Below are 19,871 nucleotides of genomic sequence, written 5' to 3' on the forward strand. Positions count from 1 at the left end.
CCATTTAGTGTCTCACGTTATGAGAGGCTTCATGTTGTTAGCGAGATGTGAAACTCTCTAGACGATTTGATTCCTGGGATGAGGTGAGATGGAAATGAATGCTGCAAGACGGCGGCAATTTCTTTGGGAGAGAGGGAAAGTAGCACAAACGCTACGGCGGTCCCGTGACCAGCGGATAAATTCTAGGTATGCATCAAGACAGAGACTGGGCACGATAAAGAGCTGTATCGTACGTTTGACATTCCAGCGTCTATTCGATTGAGTGATTAGATATTACATTACGTCCACGCACCTTGGCCCTTCGTTGCGGACAGGGCTCGGTTGACTTGAGGCGCTCCTTGACCACTCCTCTGGTGGTTTACAAAACCCCATCGTCCGCCATCATTCCAACGAACAGCATCTCCCTGTGCCCGTCACCACGTGAACTTTGCGTGACACATGCGCAACGCATTACACATTCCCTTCCTCAACGGCATCTGACAATGTCTCTCTGTCCTCCATAAATATTCCAAAATCCTCCCCAAAAAAACCACAACGCTTGGAGCGCCATGCAATCCCTCTCTTTCTCTCGAAGGCGCGAATCGAAGCAAACAGGGACTCCACGAGCTCGAAAGGAGGCTCGGGAGTAACGAAGGTGTACAAGTATCTTATAGTAGAAGCGATTGTAATCGGGGTATCGTGAGAAGCGTTGTAAGAAAGTTCTCCAAGGTCCCATTGTAAATGACTTTTCCTGTCCCAGCACGCGAGTGCCATAACCGGAGAGCGAGCGGCGGATGAAGCAGTATATGGAAAAAAAGACTCCTGAAGGTGAATTCAGAGAGCGAAGAAAGATTCGCAATGCAAGAGCCGCATCGCCTCGGTGCAAATGTAGCGAACCGCTGAAATGCTCTATGAAAACGCCACCCATGCATCAATCGTGAAAACGTGATATGTGGAATTTGAGTATGTCGGGCTCATCGGTATTGAATGTGGTGGTTGTGGTGGTCTCTTCAGTGAGACTGCTCGTGGTCGGAATGCGAGGCCAGAGTGTCGCTTTCCCAGGTGTAGTTGTGTTCATCGGCAGGACTTGGCGGTCCGTTGGAGGGGCTGCGAGCACCCGAGGAGAAGGAGGATGATGAGCCTATTGTCCACTCATCGCTGTCCGAGTTCCCAGTCGGGTGGAATTCCTCATAAAAGTCCAGCATGCCCTGAGTGTAGGCATCTTCAGGCTCACCAATCTCGGTATAGTCGTAGTCCCAGCGGAACTCCTTGTCGGGCTGTACGCGGGGGAGGAATTTCTGGCGAGCAAAGAAGAAGAAGAAGGCGGCGACTGGAATTGTCAGCTAAGACTCGCACAGTATGGGGCTTTGAAGAGCAACTTACGGAGACTGCCGGCAACCAGGTCAACAGCGTAGTGATGCGAGAGGTACATTGTAGCCCACCAGAGCCACAGCACGTAGCCCAAAAAGACGGGAAGCAGCTTTGGGAAGACATGGCCAAGAAACAGGGCTTCGAGGGTCGAGTCCGCGGCGTGCAGCGACGGAAAGGCGCCAAACGGCGAGGGAGAGCTGGCAAAACCAGGTACATACAGGTCAATGCCAAATAGCTTGTCTATACGGGCAAGACCGGCAGCTTCTCCCGGGATGCTGTAGTTTGCGGGTGCAAGACCATAGTGATTCTCATACCACGGTGGAGAGCATGGGAATACAAGGTTCGTGGCCACACCGAGCAAGCTCATGTAGCCAAACGCACGAGCGTAGACGGGGAGAGTTCCCGGTGGACCCCAGATGAACAGGGCAATGGCGCAGATGAATGGGGCAGCGAAGTGACCGACACCATACGGAATCCAGGCAAGGATGTCCAGAATGACATGTTTGTGTGCTGAAAGGATATTACTCAGGTTGGCGCCGTACAGAATATTTTCGAGGGTGGGCAGAACTCGGACCCAGATTGGGGGGCGGTAATCAGCAGGTATGAATCTTTGCGGGCTTGTCAGTCGTAGTCCATGCATGAAGAGCGTCTACCAGCACAGAGGAGCGAAGATGACTTACTTGCACGAATAGAATAGCAAGAGATAGGCAGCAATGGGTAGGAAGTTGAGGAAGAATTGACGAGTGACTGGCAAGACGAGAGAGCTCATCAACAGGGTGGCCACGAAGGTCTTGAATATTGGGCCGGGCTCCTGGATGACGGAGAGACAGAAGATGCCGACGATGGCGAGCAGAAGGTACTGGGCGTCATAGTGTGACCAGTGATGGGTGCGTAGTGAGCGCAGAGTGTCGGTGGGAGAGAAGGAGGATTGTAGAGAGGCGATGGAGGAGGTTGGGGTTTGGCGACTCCGTATGCGCGACTTGGTAGCTCTCCATTTCCTTCGGACTTTGTGTGGCAGCAATGTTGGCAAGGCCTTGAATGGGATCTTGACATTGGACAGCATCTGCTGGGGATAGTAGGAGGAGGCAGTCATGGCGGACTGGTGGACTGGCGGAGAAAGTGGCGGAGAGGACTCGACGAGCAGTCAAAGGGGAGCGAGCGAGCGAAGCGCATGCGAGGGGAGGAGGCGAGGCGAGGCGAGGAAGACTGCTGGGTTGAGATGCGAGTTGTTAAGATGAATGGTATTCTGGTGAGGCTGGCTGGGTGGCAGAGATAAGTGAGAGGGCAGAGAGGGCGAAGATGGTGGATGTGAAAGAGAAAGTGGTGAAGAGGTGTGCGTGCGGAAGTCAGCGGGATGATGGCGAAGAATGAAGAATGAATAATACGGCGAGGCAGGGCAGGCAGACCGGGTCCGTGCGGAAGAGAATTGGCTGCTTGGTGGAGCTAATGGTCATAGGTTGTTGGGTGTAATTTCACAAGCGACGACGGAGTGCCACATTTTTGCATATTTTCTTTGCACAGCGCCATCAGCTCAGCAGTAATGTTTAATTTTATTATTTGTTTTAACGTTAATGTTACGCACTATCTGTTTATTAGTCAATATTTGACTTTATTGTCGCTTGGTGCTTTGTAGCTAGAGGCCAACAACGGAGTCGGGGGTGAGAGAGTGTGGAGAAGAGCGGCAGATACCAGTCTATCACTACTACTGTGAGTACTATACTACTATACTATACTACTGATACCAGTCCAGATAACGGTGCGGACTACTACAGTATGCCAACAATACGCCGACGGAGAAGGAAACGGATGCGAGGAGCGAGCGACAGGCATGCATGCCAACATGCCAACATGACGGCGGCTATTCATGCCATGCCAGGCATAAGGACGCTGACAGGGCGGAGTTTTAGCAGGCTCGCAGCACTCCGTCTGGCGCAGCACGCGCGTGTCTTTTGCCCTCTTGTCTCCGTCATCGTCGCCGTCGTCGTTCGTCTTCTCTATACATACAATGTGGACGACGGTGGACAGAATTGGAGTTTGCTGGTGGACTGACGATGAGGCGTGGGTGATGATGCGATGATGCGCCAGGTGAGTCGCTCCTAAGCAGCCAAGCGGTGGTCACGTCAAGCTGCAGAGTTAGACTGTGGCTAAGGCTTAGCTGCCAAATATACGGACCATGACACTTTGACAAGTATAGGCATGAAGAGGGACTACTGTACTGGCTGATTATTCTACTATGTATGGCACGCACACATAAGGCGAATAGTGATATATTTAACAATGAATACCATATATATAGCACACTGTATTAATCGTAATAATCGCCGGCAGCACCAAAACCCGAAAAGCCGAGCAACCCGAGCTAGCTCTAGCACTTTGTAATTTCGTTCTCGTTCAGGCATCCCCGAGTCTTGGCAGTATTATGTACCGCGCTAAGCCGCTTACAGCACCCACCTAATCTCCTTTTGTTGAGCGAATCGGGGAGGAGCGCGTCCGGGTCGTGTTGTCGCGTCGCGTTTCACGTTCGGACGAACTTTCGTGCTGCACGTGCCGTGCGCGCTAGTCCCGATACGGTGTAATGGATCTGTATTACTAACCTTTCTTGGAATGCTCCTACTTCTCCTACATCCACTACATCTCTTACATCTACTACCAGCACTACTATCACGACCAAGTAATACTACTACTCCCATCCTTATCATTCACTCGTACCCGATTCTCGCCTCGTTGTCCCCGTCCTCTAGAAACTCGTCTTCCAGATACCATCTCGCCCGCCGCCTTGCCTTCGCCCTGTACTCACACCCAACTGATGTAACTGATTTCAAGGAAAGTTGAGCAACGCCTTGTAGCTCGTCCGCCTCCTCCCTGTCCTCTGCTCTCTGCTCATCGTCCCTGTCGTCCAGATCAGAGTACACTCCGCACGCCTTGTCCAGCTCCAGCCATGGCCGCTCCGGTGCCGCCCACCGCTCAAAGAGTGTCCAGAAAAACATATGCCGCTTCAGTGCGCTGCTTCGTTGCCGTTCATCAGGCTTACTGCTGTTCAGCTCTCTTCTGCAGTGGTCGGATATCTTCCCCCTCAGAGTCTCGAGCTTCGATTGCCCTGCGATGTAAAGTCAGCCATTCATCTCCACGCACTTGGTCACTTCGTCGCAGAACACACAAGCCTGGTCGTCTGCACTCATCTCTGGCACCGCCAAACCCATGTCAAACCCCTGCCCAAAATTTCTCTCCACAAACTCCCTCGCCAGACTCTGCACTATCTTGCTCGTATGCGGCCCATCTACTCGCACGCCTGCCTCCCCTTTACCGAGTAGATAGGATCCCTCCACCTGTGCAATGCTAGTGAGATTCGCTGCCCGCGCCTCGTCCTCGGTGTCCCATATGTGCGAGTACAGACTGCCTGCTTTCTCGTCGTCGCCCTTACACCCCCTGGCCCACTTGTACACGCGGAACAAGAACGCTGCCTCGTACACGCTGCCCTGTTCGTCGATGCGCTCTATGTATTTCCGCAGGTTGATCATATTCGTGCCTTGGCCGTCTGGCTGCCCTGTGCATCTTCTGTTATGGCGCTGCTGCGTGAAGAGGGCTTGTTTACAGGCTTACACTGGTTTGTGTCTTTGAGCAATCGACTATCCTCCATCTCGCTGCCTCTGGCTTCGGAACTCGACATGGCAGCTATGGTTTGTTGGCAGAGTATGGTGGTAAGTAGGTAAGAGCGATCATGCCTTCCTTCCCTCCTTCCCTTCTTGTACTCATCAACAGACAAAGACTTGCATATTCCATGGACAGCACGTGATCACGTACCATGATTGCACAAACAAAGAAACAATGAAGGCAGGAACGAGTGCAGCAGTTCCATACTTGGCACCTTCCCTGCGCTCGTACTCTTCCTTGTTTATCCCATCCATTCCATCTACCTATACAGTACTACCTTACAGCCCCCTCTGATCCATCCACCTATCCACCACCCCCTAACACTTCTCGCCCTCTCCTCTCCCTCTCCTTTCTTTCAAACAACCTAACCTCCCTCACTTCCCCTTCACACCCGGCGCCTGCGTCCGCAACGCAACCGGCACCCCACTACTCACCGGACTGCCCACATTGTTCCACTTGATCGCCCACGTGCCCTCCGTGTCCGTCTCCTCGACATACCAGTCCATCTGGATATCGTCTGCGCTGCCCACATGGAATGCCCAGGCGCCGTACAGGCCGAAACCGGTGATGTTCTGCGTGCTGTTGGTGCTGCTGCTGGTGAAGCCGACGTCACCGAAGGAGGAGGGCGTGGTGGTGTCGATGTAGAAGTGTGCTTGCGAGGGCAGGGTGCCGTTGTCCGGGGTTGCGGTGAAGGTGGTGTTTGATGTTGTTGCGCGGACTGCTGGGGTGTTAGAGGTGTTGTTGTTGTGGTTGTGGGAGGGGGGAGGGATGCGTTGAGGGTTATTTAGATGTATGAGAGGAGAGTCTAGATCTTTACGGCGACGTGCATATCAAGACCAGTATAGAGCAACAACTTACGAGTAACATTATACGTCTCCGAGACCCCAGCCGGTGCCGCCGTGCCAGCATACGCCTTGCCTACGAAACACTCAGTACAACACTCCACCACCATCCAACCTCGTCCAAGAACTCACCATCGCCATAAAACACCGGCAGACCCTGGAGCTCTCCCCTGGTAGAGTCCAACGAGTAGGCATACAGATGAAAGTCCGCATCCACAGTCGCAGCGCGAGCATGGAACTCGCTGCAAACCACACCGCCAGCCACGAAAGCTACCATTGCCAAAGGCCTAAACAGAGAGAAGGATAGCATGGTGGGTAAAGGAGATCAGACTATGACGCTGGAAAGAGTGTAGACGAAACAACGAGTACCTAGGAATCTGCGATACTCATGGCTGACAGTGGGGGAATATATAGAAGCGATGCATGGGAGAGCAGAGCCAGTCTAAGATGGCCGCGCAACAAAGTCCGATATTCACCACTCACGGCAGTCAGTCAGTCTTCCCACCAACCAGCCATCCCGCCAGATAGATTGCTCCGAGACGTGCACCCTCGACCAGACAAGCCCAGATCAATACAGAGATTTTCCATCGTCTGGATCATGCTTTGCCCTTGTACGCTCTACCCACCCAACCCACATCCATCCTCTACACGTTTTTTTCTTCTTTCTTCTCGGTACTGCAAGGGGTCAGATACGTTTGCATGGCTGCCTGTGATGCTTGCTATAGGGAACGGCAGCTTGGAAGCAATCGTTCCGTCTCCACCTCTCCCCACTTTCCCCCTGAATCAATTCACTGCTGATTTCCCATGGCTTGCGCACATGGTGCGTACGACGACTCATGAATCATTCGACGCGCGTACGGGGAAGAGCGCAATGGTGGACGATAGTTGATATTAGGGGTCTGTGTGGCTGTTCGAGGCTCCATGATGCTTGCAGAGCTACCATCTGCCACATTCGGTGCTATCCACGTCAATGGACCTGCTCAGCCTTGCGGGCGCTCCCGAGACCATATCCGGCCCATACTATCTATGTACGTGGCGAGGAAAACACACCGATAATGTGGGATTGTGGGTCAATTCAAGCCTGCGGGGCCCACTGCTTGTATATGTCTATAAGACTTGGCAGTGGGGACCACGTGGGGCGAGATTACTGTAGTATGATTTACCCCCCGAGATCTAGGAGGAAATGGATAATAATGACGGACGGGATGCGTGTTTACAGTCCAGTTTGCGTCCAAGCTCCTAGATCGTCCTCCCCGGAAGTATGTGCTCTAACAAAATAGCTGATCCGACGACTTCGCGTACAGGGCTTCCGTACATGGCGGCAGGCAGGCATTCACTTGAAATTATGTGAACGCCACAAATACCCGGGGCCTAAAGCGGAAAGGGAGAGCTTTGCCGCGTGGCGCGCGCCGGGTCTACTAAGGCAGGACCTCCTTAGCGCCCGCCCGCTGGCTGCCGTTGGGCCTTGGCTGCAACGTCATCTCCTTGTCTTCCTTTCAACAAAATTCCGTTCATATCAAGAATGTCTCGTTCTCCCTATAGCTCTCCACGACATTGCGACCGTATGGTGGCTTGTCATGCCCCCACATCCAACAGATGGATGCTCTTCCTGGTCGCGATGACTTCGTGGAATTTCTGATTTGGGCATTCTTTGTTCGGCCTGGACAGCCTATTCAACAACTGCTACATGATTGAATGGTCTCCGATTCTTTTCTGTGCTGCCATTCTTGGACCACTGTTTCTTCGCTAGGGCCAGCATGTTCTTGGATTGATGCTGGAGTCGAACGCTCCAGAAGCTGATATTCTGGAATCTCGATAGATTCGCTGTACAAGAGACAAGGAATAGATTCTCTCCGCGACTCCACTGGACCCACTGCCAAATCACGATCGATTCAAGCGAGATCTCTCAGTCCATATCCAGACATTAAACTGTTACGAGTCCAAGCCATTCCGGAACAGTCTATTATTGAGCGCCATATAGGTGCAAATAAGATGTTTGCGTGAAACATTCAGGGGCACCTACGTACGCAAGGCGGCTACGTAGTCCCAGGCACAGGATTCTATTGTTTGGTAATGCGCCACGCCCGCTGTCGGTCCGCTTACAACCATGCTTCAGCCCTCGATGGAATTTACATCATGAAGTGGGGAGTCTGTCTACCGTTCAGATTCCGTCCGCTGTATAACGCTGTAGGCCCTTGTGCCTCGCGCTTTCGCAAGGTCGTCGGGTGTGGCTGTTGACTCGTCATCGCACGATTTACCACATGTTCCATCGCGATTTGCGCAGAAATCCTTGCCTTATGGGGCTTATACGGGTCAAGATCTGACGACTTATCGATATCAAACTCGTTATATCGCTTAATCCTGAACCAATGACGTTCTCATCCAGATTTGACGGACTGCCAAAACAAACAATTATTTCTTCTAGTGCTCCACAACTCGCGTTTCCCTCATGCATAGTCTGAGGTCAGACTGCTTCTGATTAGTAGATTTGCTCTCTCAACGCATCTCGGGCCGTAGTATAGGCGAGTTTCTGCATCGCATAATGCGAGGCGTACGTGACGAATCCAGTAATCCTCGTCTCGGCTTCTTCTGCAGGAAGTATGGAGCGTACGTACATTCTCGATGCGTGTGGCCCCTGAATGCAGTATTGGTATCATGGATCTAGGTTGTCTTCCAGCATGTTGCAGGACTGCGGGTCTCTCATCTCGTATGTCCAGATTCGTCCCAAGACACGAGCCCAACAAGCATCCATCTCCACGGGGCTGGGAGAGCATGTGGGAAGCTTGTAGTTGTCTTAAAGATATAACTTTCACTCATCGACTACTCATTGCTATCGATCATCATTGCAACATCACTCTCATTCAACTATCCTACATATTTATCATTTCTGCTTGGTAGTCCTTTCGAGTGAGGGGCTCTACTTGCTTTGAATCCTTCATTAGCTTTCTTGTTGTTCTTTTTCCCACATCATGCTTCCTCTCTATCTTTTCTCGGCATTTGCTGCTCTCGTGGCCGCAGTTCCGGCTTCTTCTGAGCGTCGGCAGGACGCTGGTCCTTGCAGTGGAAATACTGCAGACGACCGATCAGTCTGGTGCGACTACGACATAAGTACGGACTACTATGATACTGTGCCAGACACCGGAGTAACTCGCGAGGTACGCTAGATTTTACCACCCTTGTGATCACTTCGTTTGTTTAGACCGTCTGATATGACTAGTACTGGCTCGAAATCACCAACACAACCCTCGGCCCAGATGGTGTCGAGCGTGTCGTTCTGAGTGTGAACAACACAAGCCCTGGGCCGCTTATCTGGGCCGACTGGGGTGACACTGTTGTCGTTCATGTCTCCAACAGCCTCTCGATCAACGGATCAAGCATACACTGGCATGGTATCAGACAGAACTATACCGTTCAGAATGACGGTGTACCTTCTATCACTCAATGCCCCACGGTTGTAAGTTTTGTCTGGCCTGTTTCCTGGTATGCTGGCTGATCATTAAAAGCCTGGTGAAACATACACCTATACATGGCGAGCAACCGCGTACGGATCATCATGGTATCATAGCCACTACGCCCTCCAGGCTTGGGAAGGTGTTTTTGGTAAGACACCTTGCGTGGGAATATTGTAGAATTCTGCTGACCATCTAGGTCCCGTTCTCATCAACGGTCCTGCTACTGCAAACTACGATGTCGACGCCGGCTCGATTACCCTCAGCGACTGGAGCCACCAGACGGCGGATGCTCTGTACTCTTATGCTCAGACTGTTGGACCGCCAACTTTGAGTACAGGACTTATCAATGGTACAAATTCGTACAATAACAGCGGGACTACGGTTGGCTCTCGCTTTGAGATGAACTTTGAGGCTGGGACCAGCTACAAACTTCGCCTGGTCAATGTTGCCATCGACACCTACTTCAAATTTAGCATTGACAACCACACGCTGACTGTCATTGCCGCTGATTTCGTCCCTATCGTACCATATACTACTGATGTCTTGAGCATAGCCATGGGTAAGACAGACAAAACGCCACCACAGAGTACTGTTCTAATGCAGCGTAGGACAAAGATATGAAGTGATCGTCACAGCCGATCAGGGCGCAGAAGGAGACTACTGGATGCGTGCAACCATGATGACTGCGTGCTCGGAGAACGACAACCCTGATGACACCAAGGGCATAATCCGCTACGACTCCTCCAGCACAGCCGACCCTACGACTACCGGCTACGACTACGTCGACGAGTGCGTTGACGAAGCCATCTCCAACTTAGTTCCCTATGTGTCTCGTAGCGTCGACACAGGTGATAGCTCCACTCTCCCCGTCACAGTCGCCAAGAACACCGACGGCTGGTTCAAGTGGTCGCTCGGGACGACTTCCATGGTCGTCGAATGGGGCGACCCAACACTCCTCCAGATCCAGACCGACTCAGCAGCGACGTTTGAGGCCAACGATGCCGTCCAATCTCTCGACACTGCAAACTCCTGGGTGTACTATGTCATCTCAACCACCCTTCCCGGTACTGCCTCCCCCCCAGCCCCTGTACCTTGACTCTCTCAGTGCTGACTTTGCCACCCACAGTCCCCCATCCCATCCATCTCCACGGCCACGACTTCTACGTTCTCGCCCAAGCTGCCTCCGCGACGTACAGCTCCTCCGTCGCGCTGAACCTCAGCAACCCGCCGCGTCGCGACACCGTCAATTTGCCTGCGTCAGGCTATGTAGTCATAGCCTTCTACACCGACAACCCGGGCGCTTGGTATGTGCCCTTTAAAATCATGCCAAACATTCAAAGTACTAACTCCCGTCGTCAGGCTCATGCATTGCCACATCGGCTGGCACACGGAAGAAGGACTCGCGGTACAGTTTGTGGAGAGGCAGTCTGAGATTCCCGGTCTGCTTGACAATACGACGTTGACGGAGACGTGTGATGCTTGGAATGCATTTCAGACGTCAATTGGGCTTGTGGAGGAGGATTCGGGGATTTGAATATGGCTTGACGACGGATATATACATATATATAGATGGATGGATGGACGAATGGACGGATATGTGTTTTCGTATATATAATAGATAGAGCAGCGCAACATGTATCGTTGTTTGGCGAGGGGGAACGTCGGGATATCGATATCCGATTCTTCTGGAGAGGGTTAGACAGCCTGCGCGAGATTATGAAATTCGGTATATGTCGCCTTCATGAGCTAGGTGGTGTTGGAATGATTTAAGACATGTTTTTGTCTAACAGTGTGCTATGATACTAGTCGATGTGATTTGTACCTTCTCAAATAGTATGAGGTGACTTGCAAGGTAATTACCTGTTTTGGTATAAGCCTCGTACTGGGATGAACGCCTGTCGAGACAAAATATTCATCCTGAATCTTGGCACTACCATGGCCCAAGCTCGACCGAGGGAGACAAACGTACTGCAGTGTCCTCAAACACACGAAAGCTCTCTCTACCTTCTTTCTGCAACGTCTCCACCCATCCCAAGCATGTCCACCCACCCGAACAAGAGACCGTCGCACCTCCGCGACAAGAAAAATGACGACTTCGAGGACCGCTGGGGCGACGAAGAAGAAGTCGAGCCAGAAGAGCAAGCCGACTTTGAAGAATCCCCTGCCAAGCGCGTGAAGCTCTCTCCTGCACCACCCCAAATCACCGATGCCGAGCGCGACCAAGCCGAACGCGCCGAGTTCGAGCAGCGGCTGAAGAACAAGGAGAAGAAGCGCAGCGACCCTGTGCCTACGAAGCGCGCTCCAGAACAGCAGAATGCGTCGATTGAGGACCTGCGCCTGCGCTCGCGCCAGACATACTTGCAGAAGCGCGAGGCGGAGCAGCTGACGTTGCTGCGGCAGCAGGTCGCACAAGAGTATGCGGAGGAGAAGGCGAATCCGGACCTGAGCGCGGCGGAGATCAGGGAGTTTGCGCGGAACAGGGAGACGTTGAGGCTGGCGGAGGAGCGGTTGCGGATTGATGATCATCTGGAGGGGTATGCGCTGCCGGAGGATTATATTACGGAGAAGGGCAAGATTGATCGGAAGAGGAAGGAGGAGGCGCTGTATAAGCGGTATGTTGATCGGGATGAGCATGGGCGGGAGAGGTTTGTGACGGAGCATGAGGAGTGGGAGAGGGAGCAGACGCAGAGGGCCAAGGCGGCGGGGTATGGGAAGGCGCCGACGGCGGTGGACGATGATTATGAGTATGTGTTTGAGCCGGCGACGCAGGGGATTCAGTTTGTGGCGGACACGGTGCTGGCGGGTGATCGGAAGATGACCAAGGAACAGCAGGTGTTTGAGAAGCAGGTTTCTGCGGCGGAAGCAAAGGCGGTATCGATCGATCAGGTGAGGAAGAGTCTGCCCATGTACACGTTTCGAGACCAGATTCTGGACGCCGTGGAGAAGTTCCAGGTGCTGATTATTGTTGGAGAGACTGGAAGTGGGAAGACTACACAACTGCCACAGTTTCTACATGAGGCTGGGTATACGAAAGGAGGGCTCAAGGTCGGTTGCACGCAGCCACGTCGTGTCGCTGCTATGAGTGTTGCCACTCGTGTTGCGGAAGAGATGGGCGTCAAGATTGGCAATGAGGTGGGCTATGCTATTCGGTTCGAGGACAACACGAGCGACAAGACGGTGTTGAAGTACATGACGGACGGTATGCTGTTGAGAGAACTCCTCTCCGATCCTCAGCTGAGCAGCTATTCCGCACTGATGATCGATGAAGCCCACGAGAGAACTTTGCATACTGATATCCTCTTCGGCATCGTCAAGGATATTGCTCGCTTCCGGCCTGATCTCAAACTACTCATCTCCTCGGCGACCATGGATGCACAGAAGTTCAGCAAGTACTTTGATGATGCCCCCATTTTCAATATACCTGGTCGGCGATACCCTGTGGATATCCACTACACACCGCAGCCCGAAGCGAATTACTTGAACGCAGCTGTTATAACTGTGTTTCAGATTCACCTTTCTCAGCCTCGAGGCGACGTCCTCGTCTTCTTGACGGGTCAAGACGAGATTGAGGCCGCGGCGGAGCATCTACAAGAAACATCACGCAAGCTCGGCTCGAAAGCCCCGGAGCTCATTATCTGTCCTATATACGCCAACCTTCCCACTGATTTACAAGCAAAGATTTTCGAGCCGACTCCACCGGGTGCTCGCAAAGTTGTGCTTGCCACTAACATCGCAGAGACCTCGCTCACGATTGACGGCATCGTATATGTGATTGACCCTGGTTATGTCAAAGAGAACGTGTATAATCCGCGTACGGGTATGGAGTCCTTGGTTGTGACACCATGCTCTCGGGCATCTGCAAATCAACGTGCCGGTCGTGCAGGTCGTGTAGGACCCGGCAAGTGCTTCCGCTTGTACACCAAGTGGGCATTCCACAACGAGCTGCAACAGAATACTGTCCCAGAGATTCAGAGGACCAACCTGAACAGTGTCGTCTTGCTGCTGAAGTCGTCGGGAATCGATGACATTGTCAACTTCGACTTCATGGACGCACCTCCCGCCGACACTCTTATCCGATCCTTGGAGGAGTTGTACGCGTTGGGTGCCATGAATGACAGAGGGCAGCTGACCAAGATGGGCCGTCAGATGGCCGAGTTTCCTACAGATCCTATGCTTGCAAAGGCCGTTCTCGCAGCAGACAAGATAGGTTGTGTGGAAGAGGTGCTTTCGGTGATTGCCATGCTAGGCGAAGCGTCAGCTCTCTTCTTCCGTCCCAAGGATAAAAAGATCCACGCCGACTCTGCTCGTGCGCGGTTCAATGTGAAGGAGGGAGGTGACCACATGACACTGCTCAACATCTGGAATCAGTGGGTGGACTCCGACTTCAGCTACGTCTGGGCGCGCGAGAACTTCCTTCAGCAGAGAAGCTTGAGCCGTGCGCGTGACGTCCGCGACCAGCTTGTCAAGCTCTGTGATCGAGTTGAAGTCACGCTGTCCTCCGTTGGTGCTGGCGAGCTCATACCCATCCAGAAGGCTCTCACTGCCGGCTTCTTCCCCAATGCCGCGCGGCTGCAGCGCGGCGGCGACAGCTACAGGACGGTGAAGAACGGGCTGACGGTCTATCTGCATCCCAGCTCCGTGCTGATGGAGGCACGGCCCAAGTGGGTGATCTTCTACGAGCTGGTGCTCACGAGTAAGGAGTACATGCGCAGTAACATGCCCATACAGCCGGAGTGGTTGGTCGAGGTGGCACCGCATTTCCATAAAAGAGCTGATCTGGATAAGCTGGGGGTGGATAAGAAGGAACCCAAGGGTCAGGGCCTGGCGAGCTCTTCGAGCAGACTATGAGAATTTGTCTATTGTTGTAGTAGGGTAATCTTTCTTCATGTTTATCATACACTTGGCTGTTGCTTGCTTCTTCGTTCTCTCCGTCTATACAGTGTGCTTGCGGCGCTGTCTATCTCGTCTATTTCCTCACAGGTTCCCTGGTCCCCTTATATTTCACGCAAGAAGGCTATTCGGTGATACTGCAATTTCGTAATGTCACTTTCCAAAGTGAACAATGAAAAGGGGGGCCCGTGTGGTTCACGTGTTGCCTGGTGCACGAAAGTGGAAGGTTCTCGCCGTCATTTCTGCCTCAGTCGGGCCACCGTAGTGTTTGTTTACTTTCCCACCTTCCCGTCGCGCTTGACTCGCTTGACTCTCTTTCTCTCTCACACATTCACACACACACACACACACACAAACCTCACCTCACCTTAAAATTCACAATCATTGACCACCTTCACTCCAAAGCCGGCGAGAACATCGCCATTGCAGTCCTACGATGTCGTCTAGCTCTATCGATGTCGACCAGTTGCTGTTCCCTTTTGCTGTGTGGGTTAGGTTGTCGGAGCCAAACAGGGCAAAGGTGATTGAATACGTCTGCGAGCTTTATGACGCGCAGCCTGAGTCTAGGGTAAGATACTCGATCCTGTCTCATACGTTGGATGAGCTCGAGCTAATGTTGAATGACAATCAGGATTCTACACCACCTCCTGGCAGTGAGCCATGTTCACCGACCGTAGCTCGTGAAGTACTTGCAAGTGCGTCGAGACTACCTGAAGAATCCGGTGAAGCTGATGCCGTGCTGAATGATTCACCTTCTGCAGCTCGCAAGGATGAGTTGACTGAAGAGGAGTTTGATAGGGCTATGGAGATCACTCGCGGTATGTTTCAAAAGCTCACTATATCGACTTTTTGGGTGTCCGAACTGGGAAAATTCTTCAACAGCGAGGTTCCTGGCGGAGATGCCAGCGCTATCGGACCTGCCACTACCGGATTGGATGGTGCAGCAGCGCAGTTGGCTGAATCAAGTGAAGTAGACCCGCAAGTGACTCCAAAGGAGTCGGCTCCTACTACGAAGACTTCCGATTCACCGGCATTTGCGTCAAAGGATCCGGGCCCGGTCGAGGTCAAACCTGCCGTTGCTTCGCCGTTGTTGCCACAGGGTGGAGAATCTGCTGCTGAGATTCCGGTTACTTCTAGGGTTGCTTGTAGGACACTGCCCCTTTGCGTGAGAAAAAGGCTAATCTACACGTAGCATTTGGTATTGCCACTTCTAGCAAGTTGCCAATGACCGATCCGCCAAAGAAAGAGAATTTGTTCGCGTCGGTAAGCCAGTTCATGCGAGAATACGATCAAAAACACCCGCCAACGGATTCTGTGCTGCCGCTTTTCGCTCACCTCATCAAGGCAGGTACTCCGACTCCGACTTTCAACTTGTCGTCGCCATATGGTTCTGCAGCTGTTGTTGATACTCGAAAAGCTTCTTCTTTCGCATCCATGTTTACACAGCTGGGTGCTCCAGCAGCTGTTGATCCTCCAAAGGCTTCTCCTGCCCAATCCATCTCTAAGCCAATGAGCTCTGCTGCAGCTGTTGATCCTCCAAAGGCTTCTCCTGCCCAATCCATCTTGAAGCCAATGGACCCTCCAGCAGCTATTGATCCTCCAAAGGCTTCCCCAGCAGCTGTTGATCCTTCAAAGGCCTCTCCTGCCAAACCCATCTCTGGGCCAATGAGCTCTGCTGCAGCTGTTGATCCTCCAAAGGCTTCTGGCTCTGCGGCAGCTCCTAGATCAATCCGGGGTGGCGTTCCTAAGTTTTTTACAAACTCCGCCAGGCCCATGTTCATGTCTGAGAGACCGAGAGCAATGCAAGCACCAGCGCAAAATTCCAGCGCGCACAATGCTCCGCCATCGGCGTTGAAGCCATTCCAGATCAGCGCACCCAAGAAGGTTCCTCAGGCCTCGTCCACCGGCCCGAAGTTATCGTTCAATCAGGATCCTCCAAATTCAATGCAAGCGCGTGCCCAAGGTCCTCCCATCAGCGACTTCTCTTCCGCGAGCAGAGTCGCCCAGAGGAGCATTCCGTTTGCATCTGGCCATTCTCGCAATCAGGCAGCGTCCTTTGATCGTTCCTCAGCTCCTAGGCACAATCCTTACGTAGCAAAGCCTGTGAGCAATGTCTTTGAAGTTGACGGACCTACTACCTCGCCCGTGGAGACCAAGCCTCTCAGGGTCAAGCGAGCTGCTGTCAAGATGGCCGGCCCTGCCACACCCATAGTGGCTGCTACTACTCCGAAAACGGCATCTCCAAGTGGTGACGCGGTCAGCGCTGCCCAGACTCCCGTACCACGTAGCTCGCACCCAGTCGTAGATTCCCAGAAGAATCTGGTGTCAGAGCAGCTTCCTCGTGATCTTGGTGTCCAGCAGAATCTTGCATCTCCAGGTCCAGTTTCTACCATGCCCACGCTGACCACCAAGACAGTTGATGCCGTTCGTAAGCCTACAATGACGCCTTCTGTAAATCTCGAGGGAAGCACTGTTCATGTGCAACCTATCGGCTCGGGTAAGTCCATCTCTCCCTCCAAGAAAGAGAAAGAGACATCGACTGCCACTCCAGCAGTCAAGCAGTACGCCTTTGGTGCATCTGGAAGTATCAAATCCGGTATGCAGCATAGTCGTTATGCCCGTTGATGCGGCAAGTCTCACGAACCTCGGACAACACATGACCATCATACTAACCTTCCATACAGCTTCAACACCTCCGCTCTTGTTTGGATCTCCACTCTCATATGCACCCTTGGAAGGAGTCGCTCATGGAAGCGACGATGATTTGATTGATTTCGACATTTCTTCGGCTGATCGAAGAGGATTTATCGCAATGACTTGCAAAATGAAGAAAGGTTGCACTTGCAAAGATTGTATAGGAGGGACGTGGTCAGGAAAGCAGATTGCAACCATTTCACTACTTGATTAATTTGGCGCATTGAAGGCCACTAATAATTTGCTCACAACGTGAGTTCATGGACCTGACTGGTGTGGTCACAAAAAGAAAATGGAGTAGAGAAAAGCAACAAAGAAAACCGCAAGCAGTGACGAACGTCGCGTAAGCGACTAGTAGCACAGCGGTGAGCATCCCATAGGTATGAAGCAATGCGTGTTACATTGTAGCCAACGTGACTTGAACCGGTTTTTTGCTTCTTGATACGTGAAGTTTGGCGTTGCGTTCTCCCATTTTTCAGAATTTGACTTGGTGAAGGACTTCTCAATCCGGTCTGACTTGACACATCTCCATGGTAAGTTGACCGGCTCAAGTCAGCAATCAACTCAAATTTCTCACGACTGTCAGGGTCAGATTTAAGTTCCAACTTCACTGAATCTCCTCACTGGTAAGGTCATGTGAGCTTTATCTGAGTGGTCAAATGTGAAGTAAGGTGGGAATGCCTCCCAGCCGAGTCAATAGTAGAAATTGAATACAATTTCTCCACCCACTTACCCGGCAACGACTTCAAGAAAGGATCGACGTCAAGTATAGATCATCTCATGCTATCGCTGCCACCCGGCACTTTTCAGAGATTACCTACTTGGCCTACTATCTCTACGGCCTATTTATACCGCTTTCACTGTTACTTGACTTTTCACCTGCGTCCCTTTCCGTCTTCTCTTCTCTTCTTCTATTTCTTTCTTTTCTTTTCTCTCTCTCAATACAACAAGAACATCTCCTTCAATCTCTTCTCCAACCTCCAAAAGACAGACAGACAGACAGACAGACAGACAGACAGACAGACAGACAGACAGACAGACAGACCAGTCAGTCAGTCAGCAAGAATGTCCTACAACTACCACCACCCACCGAAACGCATCCACTATCCCGACGGCACCACCACCTCCAACAACAACAACGACCCAATGACAGACCAAGTCCTCTCCACAATCCTAACCTGCCTCACCCCGCCACAACTCCACGACCTGATCAGAGTCATCAGCGCCCGTCTGCGCGACCGCAGTATTCCTGCTTCTGTGGGTGCCCAGGCGGCGAGGCGCATTAGTGAGGTAATTCAGAGGAATCTTCGGGAGTGTGCTTTTGAGGGTGATGGGGTTGAGGGTCGGGATGGGGATGGGGTTGTGGGTGGAGATGGCGGTCTGGGCAGGGGTGAGGTGGATGTGGATGTGGATGTGGATATGGAGGTGGAGCTGAAGTCGGCTGCTGCGCAAGATGAGAGGAAGAAGACGAAGGCGATTGATATGGGGAATTTGATCAGTTTCGATGATGTGCGTATTCATCCTTCCTTCTCCCTCTCCTTCCCCTTCTCTGCATGCACATACACAGCACATACACACAGCTCACTCAAACAGCTCCCCAAACACATCCCGAATGTACCAGTCCGAACCTCTCCTCCTTCCGTCCCTCTGACACCAAAGAAATCGAACATCGACCAGCAAACCGTACACCACAGTCCTGATACCAATACCAACAATACCACACACACCACAGAACGCATGGATTCCACCCCCGATACCATCCCAGCCACTAATCTATCCCACATGCGAAGTTCCGAGGGGAATAGATACCATCGTGCAAATGGTGCAGGAGTACTCGATTACGACGACGTGCAGTATAATGACAACAACGACAGCACCAACGACCCGAACGACAAGAGAAGCTATACCCGATCCCATCCTGCGAATCACACCTACAACCCTCGCACCCCTGGCCACATCGACCACCAAGTCCATGACAGGAAGCATGTCGCCGTGCCGTCGTTCACGGCTGATTTCATGGCTCAGTTTGCGCGGCTGCATGAGCAGGAGCATGAGCAGCAGCAGGAGCAGCTCGAACAACAACAACAACAGCAGAGAACTAGGACGATTACCGCCCAACTGCCGAAGAACGCGCATAAGCATACAGTTTCTCCATCTGCTGTCTCGCATCACAACTACAATCATGCTGGTGCCGAAGCAGCACACGTCGCGGTACCTAGCTTCAATATCGATCTCATGGCGCAGTTCAAGGAGCAGCATGCTGCGGCTGTGCGTGTGGATGGTGGTATGGGTGGAGGGCGTGTAGAGGAGCATGGACATGTAAATGGACATGGACATGTAAATGGACATGGACATGCAAATGGACATGCAAATGAAAATGGACACGCAAATAGACACGCAAACAACACCCCACCCAACCCCCTCCTCTCCCGCTCATCAGCCAAAACTTCAACCCCAATCTCAGACATCAACATCACATACCCCTCCCAGCCAGCCCCTCGTACAAATACACCAAACACCACACCCAACACCACATACAAGCCCCCCACCACAACTCTCCCCGCCAAACGAGGCGGCATGATGACCACGACGACAACGGGCGGAATGCCGAGTGTGAAGCGTGTTAAGACGGAGGGTGGAGAGCAGGGTGGGAGATTGGGGGGAGCAGGTGGTGGTAGTAGTGCTGGAGCAGATGACGACGTGCGCGGTGGGATCCAAGACTTACAGATGCACATGGCGGCCATGATGGAGCAGTTGGCGCGGTTGAGTGCGGTGGGGGGTGCGTGAGATTGTGGTTTGGTGGTGGTGTGTGGGATGGCTTGGTGGTGGTGCGTGGATTGGGGAATCGACGTGGGCTCGTATGGATCAACCAAAGGATGAAGGAAGAGGAATGCGTTCATTTATTCATTTGTCTGGCGGACTTATGGGTGCTTGGAGATTTGACACTCGCGACAAAGGGTCGTGATTTATGCGAGGGATTCGATTTGCTTTT

At 52.4% G+C, this 19,871-nt stretch overlaps 8 protein-coding genes across 8 annotated transcripts; 5 read left to right on the forward strand and 3 right to left on the reverse strand.

Annotated features, from left to right (window-relative positions):
• Positions 1 to 989: 989 nt before the first annotated feature.
• Positions 990 to 2,413, reverse strand: EJ05DRAFT_436130 (aureobasidin resistance protein Aur1; the record flags this gene model as incomplete). The annotated part of the gene is made up of 3 exons (XM_033741730.1): positions 990 to 1,309; positions 1,363 to 1,958; positions 2,031 to 2,413. The coding sequence occupies 3 exons, from the start codon at positions 2,411 to 2,413 to the stop codon at positions 990 to 992; spliced, it is 1,299 nt and encodes a 432-aa protein (XP_033602571.1).
• Positions 2,414 to 2,835: 422 nt separating this feature from the next.
• On the forward strand, positions 2,836 to 3,649 carry EJ05DRAFT_474028 (uncharacterized protein). Its single transcript, XM_033743514.1, has one exon. The coding sequence runs from the start codon at positions 3,199 to 3,201 to the stop codon at positions 3,397 to 3,399; it is 201 nt and encodes a 66-aa protein (XP_033602572.1). The 5' UTR covers positions 2,836 to 3,198; the 3' UTR covers positions 3,400 to 3,649.
• A 361-nt stretch (positions 3,650 to 4,010) lies between these two features.
• Positions 4,011 to 5,017, reverse strand: EJ05DRAFT_508695 (uncharacterized protein; the record flags this gene model as incomplete). Its single annotated transcript, XM_033748026.1, has 3 exons — positions 4,011 to 4,447; positions 4,508 to 4,894; positions 4,951 to 5,017. The coding sequence occupies 3 exons, from the start codon at positions 5,015 to 5,017 to the stop codon at positions 4,050 to 4,052; spliced, it is 852 nt and encodes a 283-aa protein (XP_033602573.1). The 3' UTR covers positions 4,011 to 4,049.
• A 158-nt stretch (positions 5,018 to 5,175) lies between these two features.
• EJ05DRAFT_474030 (uncharacterized protein) lies at positions 5,176 to 6,427 on the reverse strand. Its single transcript, XM_033743515.1, has 3 exons — positions 5,976 to 6,427; positions 5,860 to 5,919; positions 5,176 to 5,719 (listed from the first exon to the last, which is right to left on the reverse strand). Exons 1-3 carry the CDS (start codon positions 6,151 to 6,153, stop codon positions 5,376 to 5,378), a joined length of 582 nt encoding a protein of 193 aa, XP_033602574.1. The 5' UTR covers positions 6,154 to 6,427; the 3' UTR covers positions 5,176 to 5,375.
• Positions 6,093 to 6,838, forward strand: EJ05DRAFT_273159 (uncharacterized protein). Its single transcript, XM_033740377.1, has one exon. It carries the CDS (start codon positions 6,232 to 6,234, stop codon positions 6,730 to 6,732), a length of 501 nt encoding a protein of 166 aa, XP_033602575.1. The 5' UTR covers positions 6,093 to 6,231; the 3' UTR covers positions 6,733 to 6,838.
• Positions 6,839 to 8,812: 1,974 nt separating this feature from the next.
• On the forward strand, positions 8,813 to 10,829 carry EJ05DRAFT_435949 (laccase-1; the record flags this gene model as incomplete). The annotated part of the gene is made up of 7 exons (XM_033741717.1): positions 8,813 to 8,998; positions 9,061 to 9,297; positions 9,347 to 9,443; positions 9,492 to 9,854; positions 9,904 to 10,359; positions 10,422 to 10,599; positions 10,655 to 10,829. 7 exons carry the CDS (start codon positions 8,813 to 8,815, stop codon positions 10,827 to 10,829), a joined length of 1,692 nt encoding a protein of 563 aa, XP_033602576.1.
• Positions 10,830 to 15,848: 5,019 nt separating this feature from the next.
• On the forward strand, positions 15,849 to 17,268 carry EJ05DRAFT_474033 (uncharacterized protein). The gene is made up of 2 exons (XM_033743516.1): positions 15,849 to 16,814; positions 16,870 to 17,268. Exon 1 carries the CDS (start codon positions 15,986 to 15,988, stop codon positions 16,808 to 16,810), a length of 825 nt encoding a protein of 274 aa, XP_033602577.1. The 5' UTR covers positions 15,849 to 15,985; the 3' UTR covers positions 16,811 to 16,814; positions 16,870 to 17,268.
• Positions 17,269 to 17,755: 487 nt separating this feature from the next.
• On the forward strand, positions 17,756 to 19,745 carry EJ05DRAFT_525228 (uncharacterized protein; the record flags this gene model as incomplete). The annotated part of the gene is made up of 1 exon (XM_033748839.1): positions 17,756 to 19,745. A coding segment is annotated over one exon (1,911 nt), but the record flags the coding sequence as incomplete, so codon positions are not given.
• Positions 19,746 to 19,871: the final 126 nt, after the last annotated feature.

Source organism: Pseudovirgaria hyperparasitica (genome assembly GCF_010093815.1).
Source record: "Pseudovirgaria hyperparasitica strain CBS 121739 unplaced genomic scaffold EJ05scaffold_4, whole genome shotgun sequence".
Lineage (NCBI taxonomy): Eukaryota > Fungi > Ascomycota > Dothideomycetes > Acrospermales > Acrospermaceae > Pseudovirgaria > Pseudovirgaria hyperparasitica.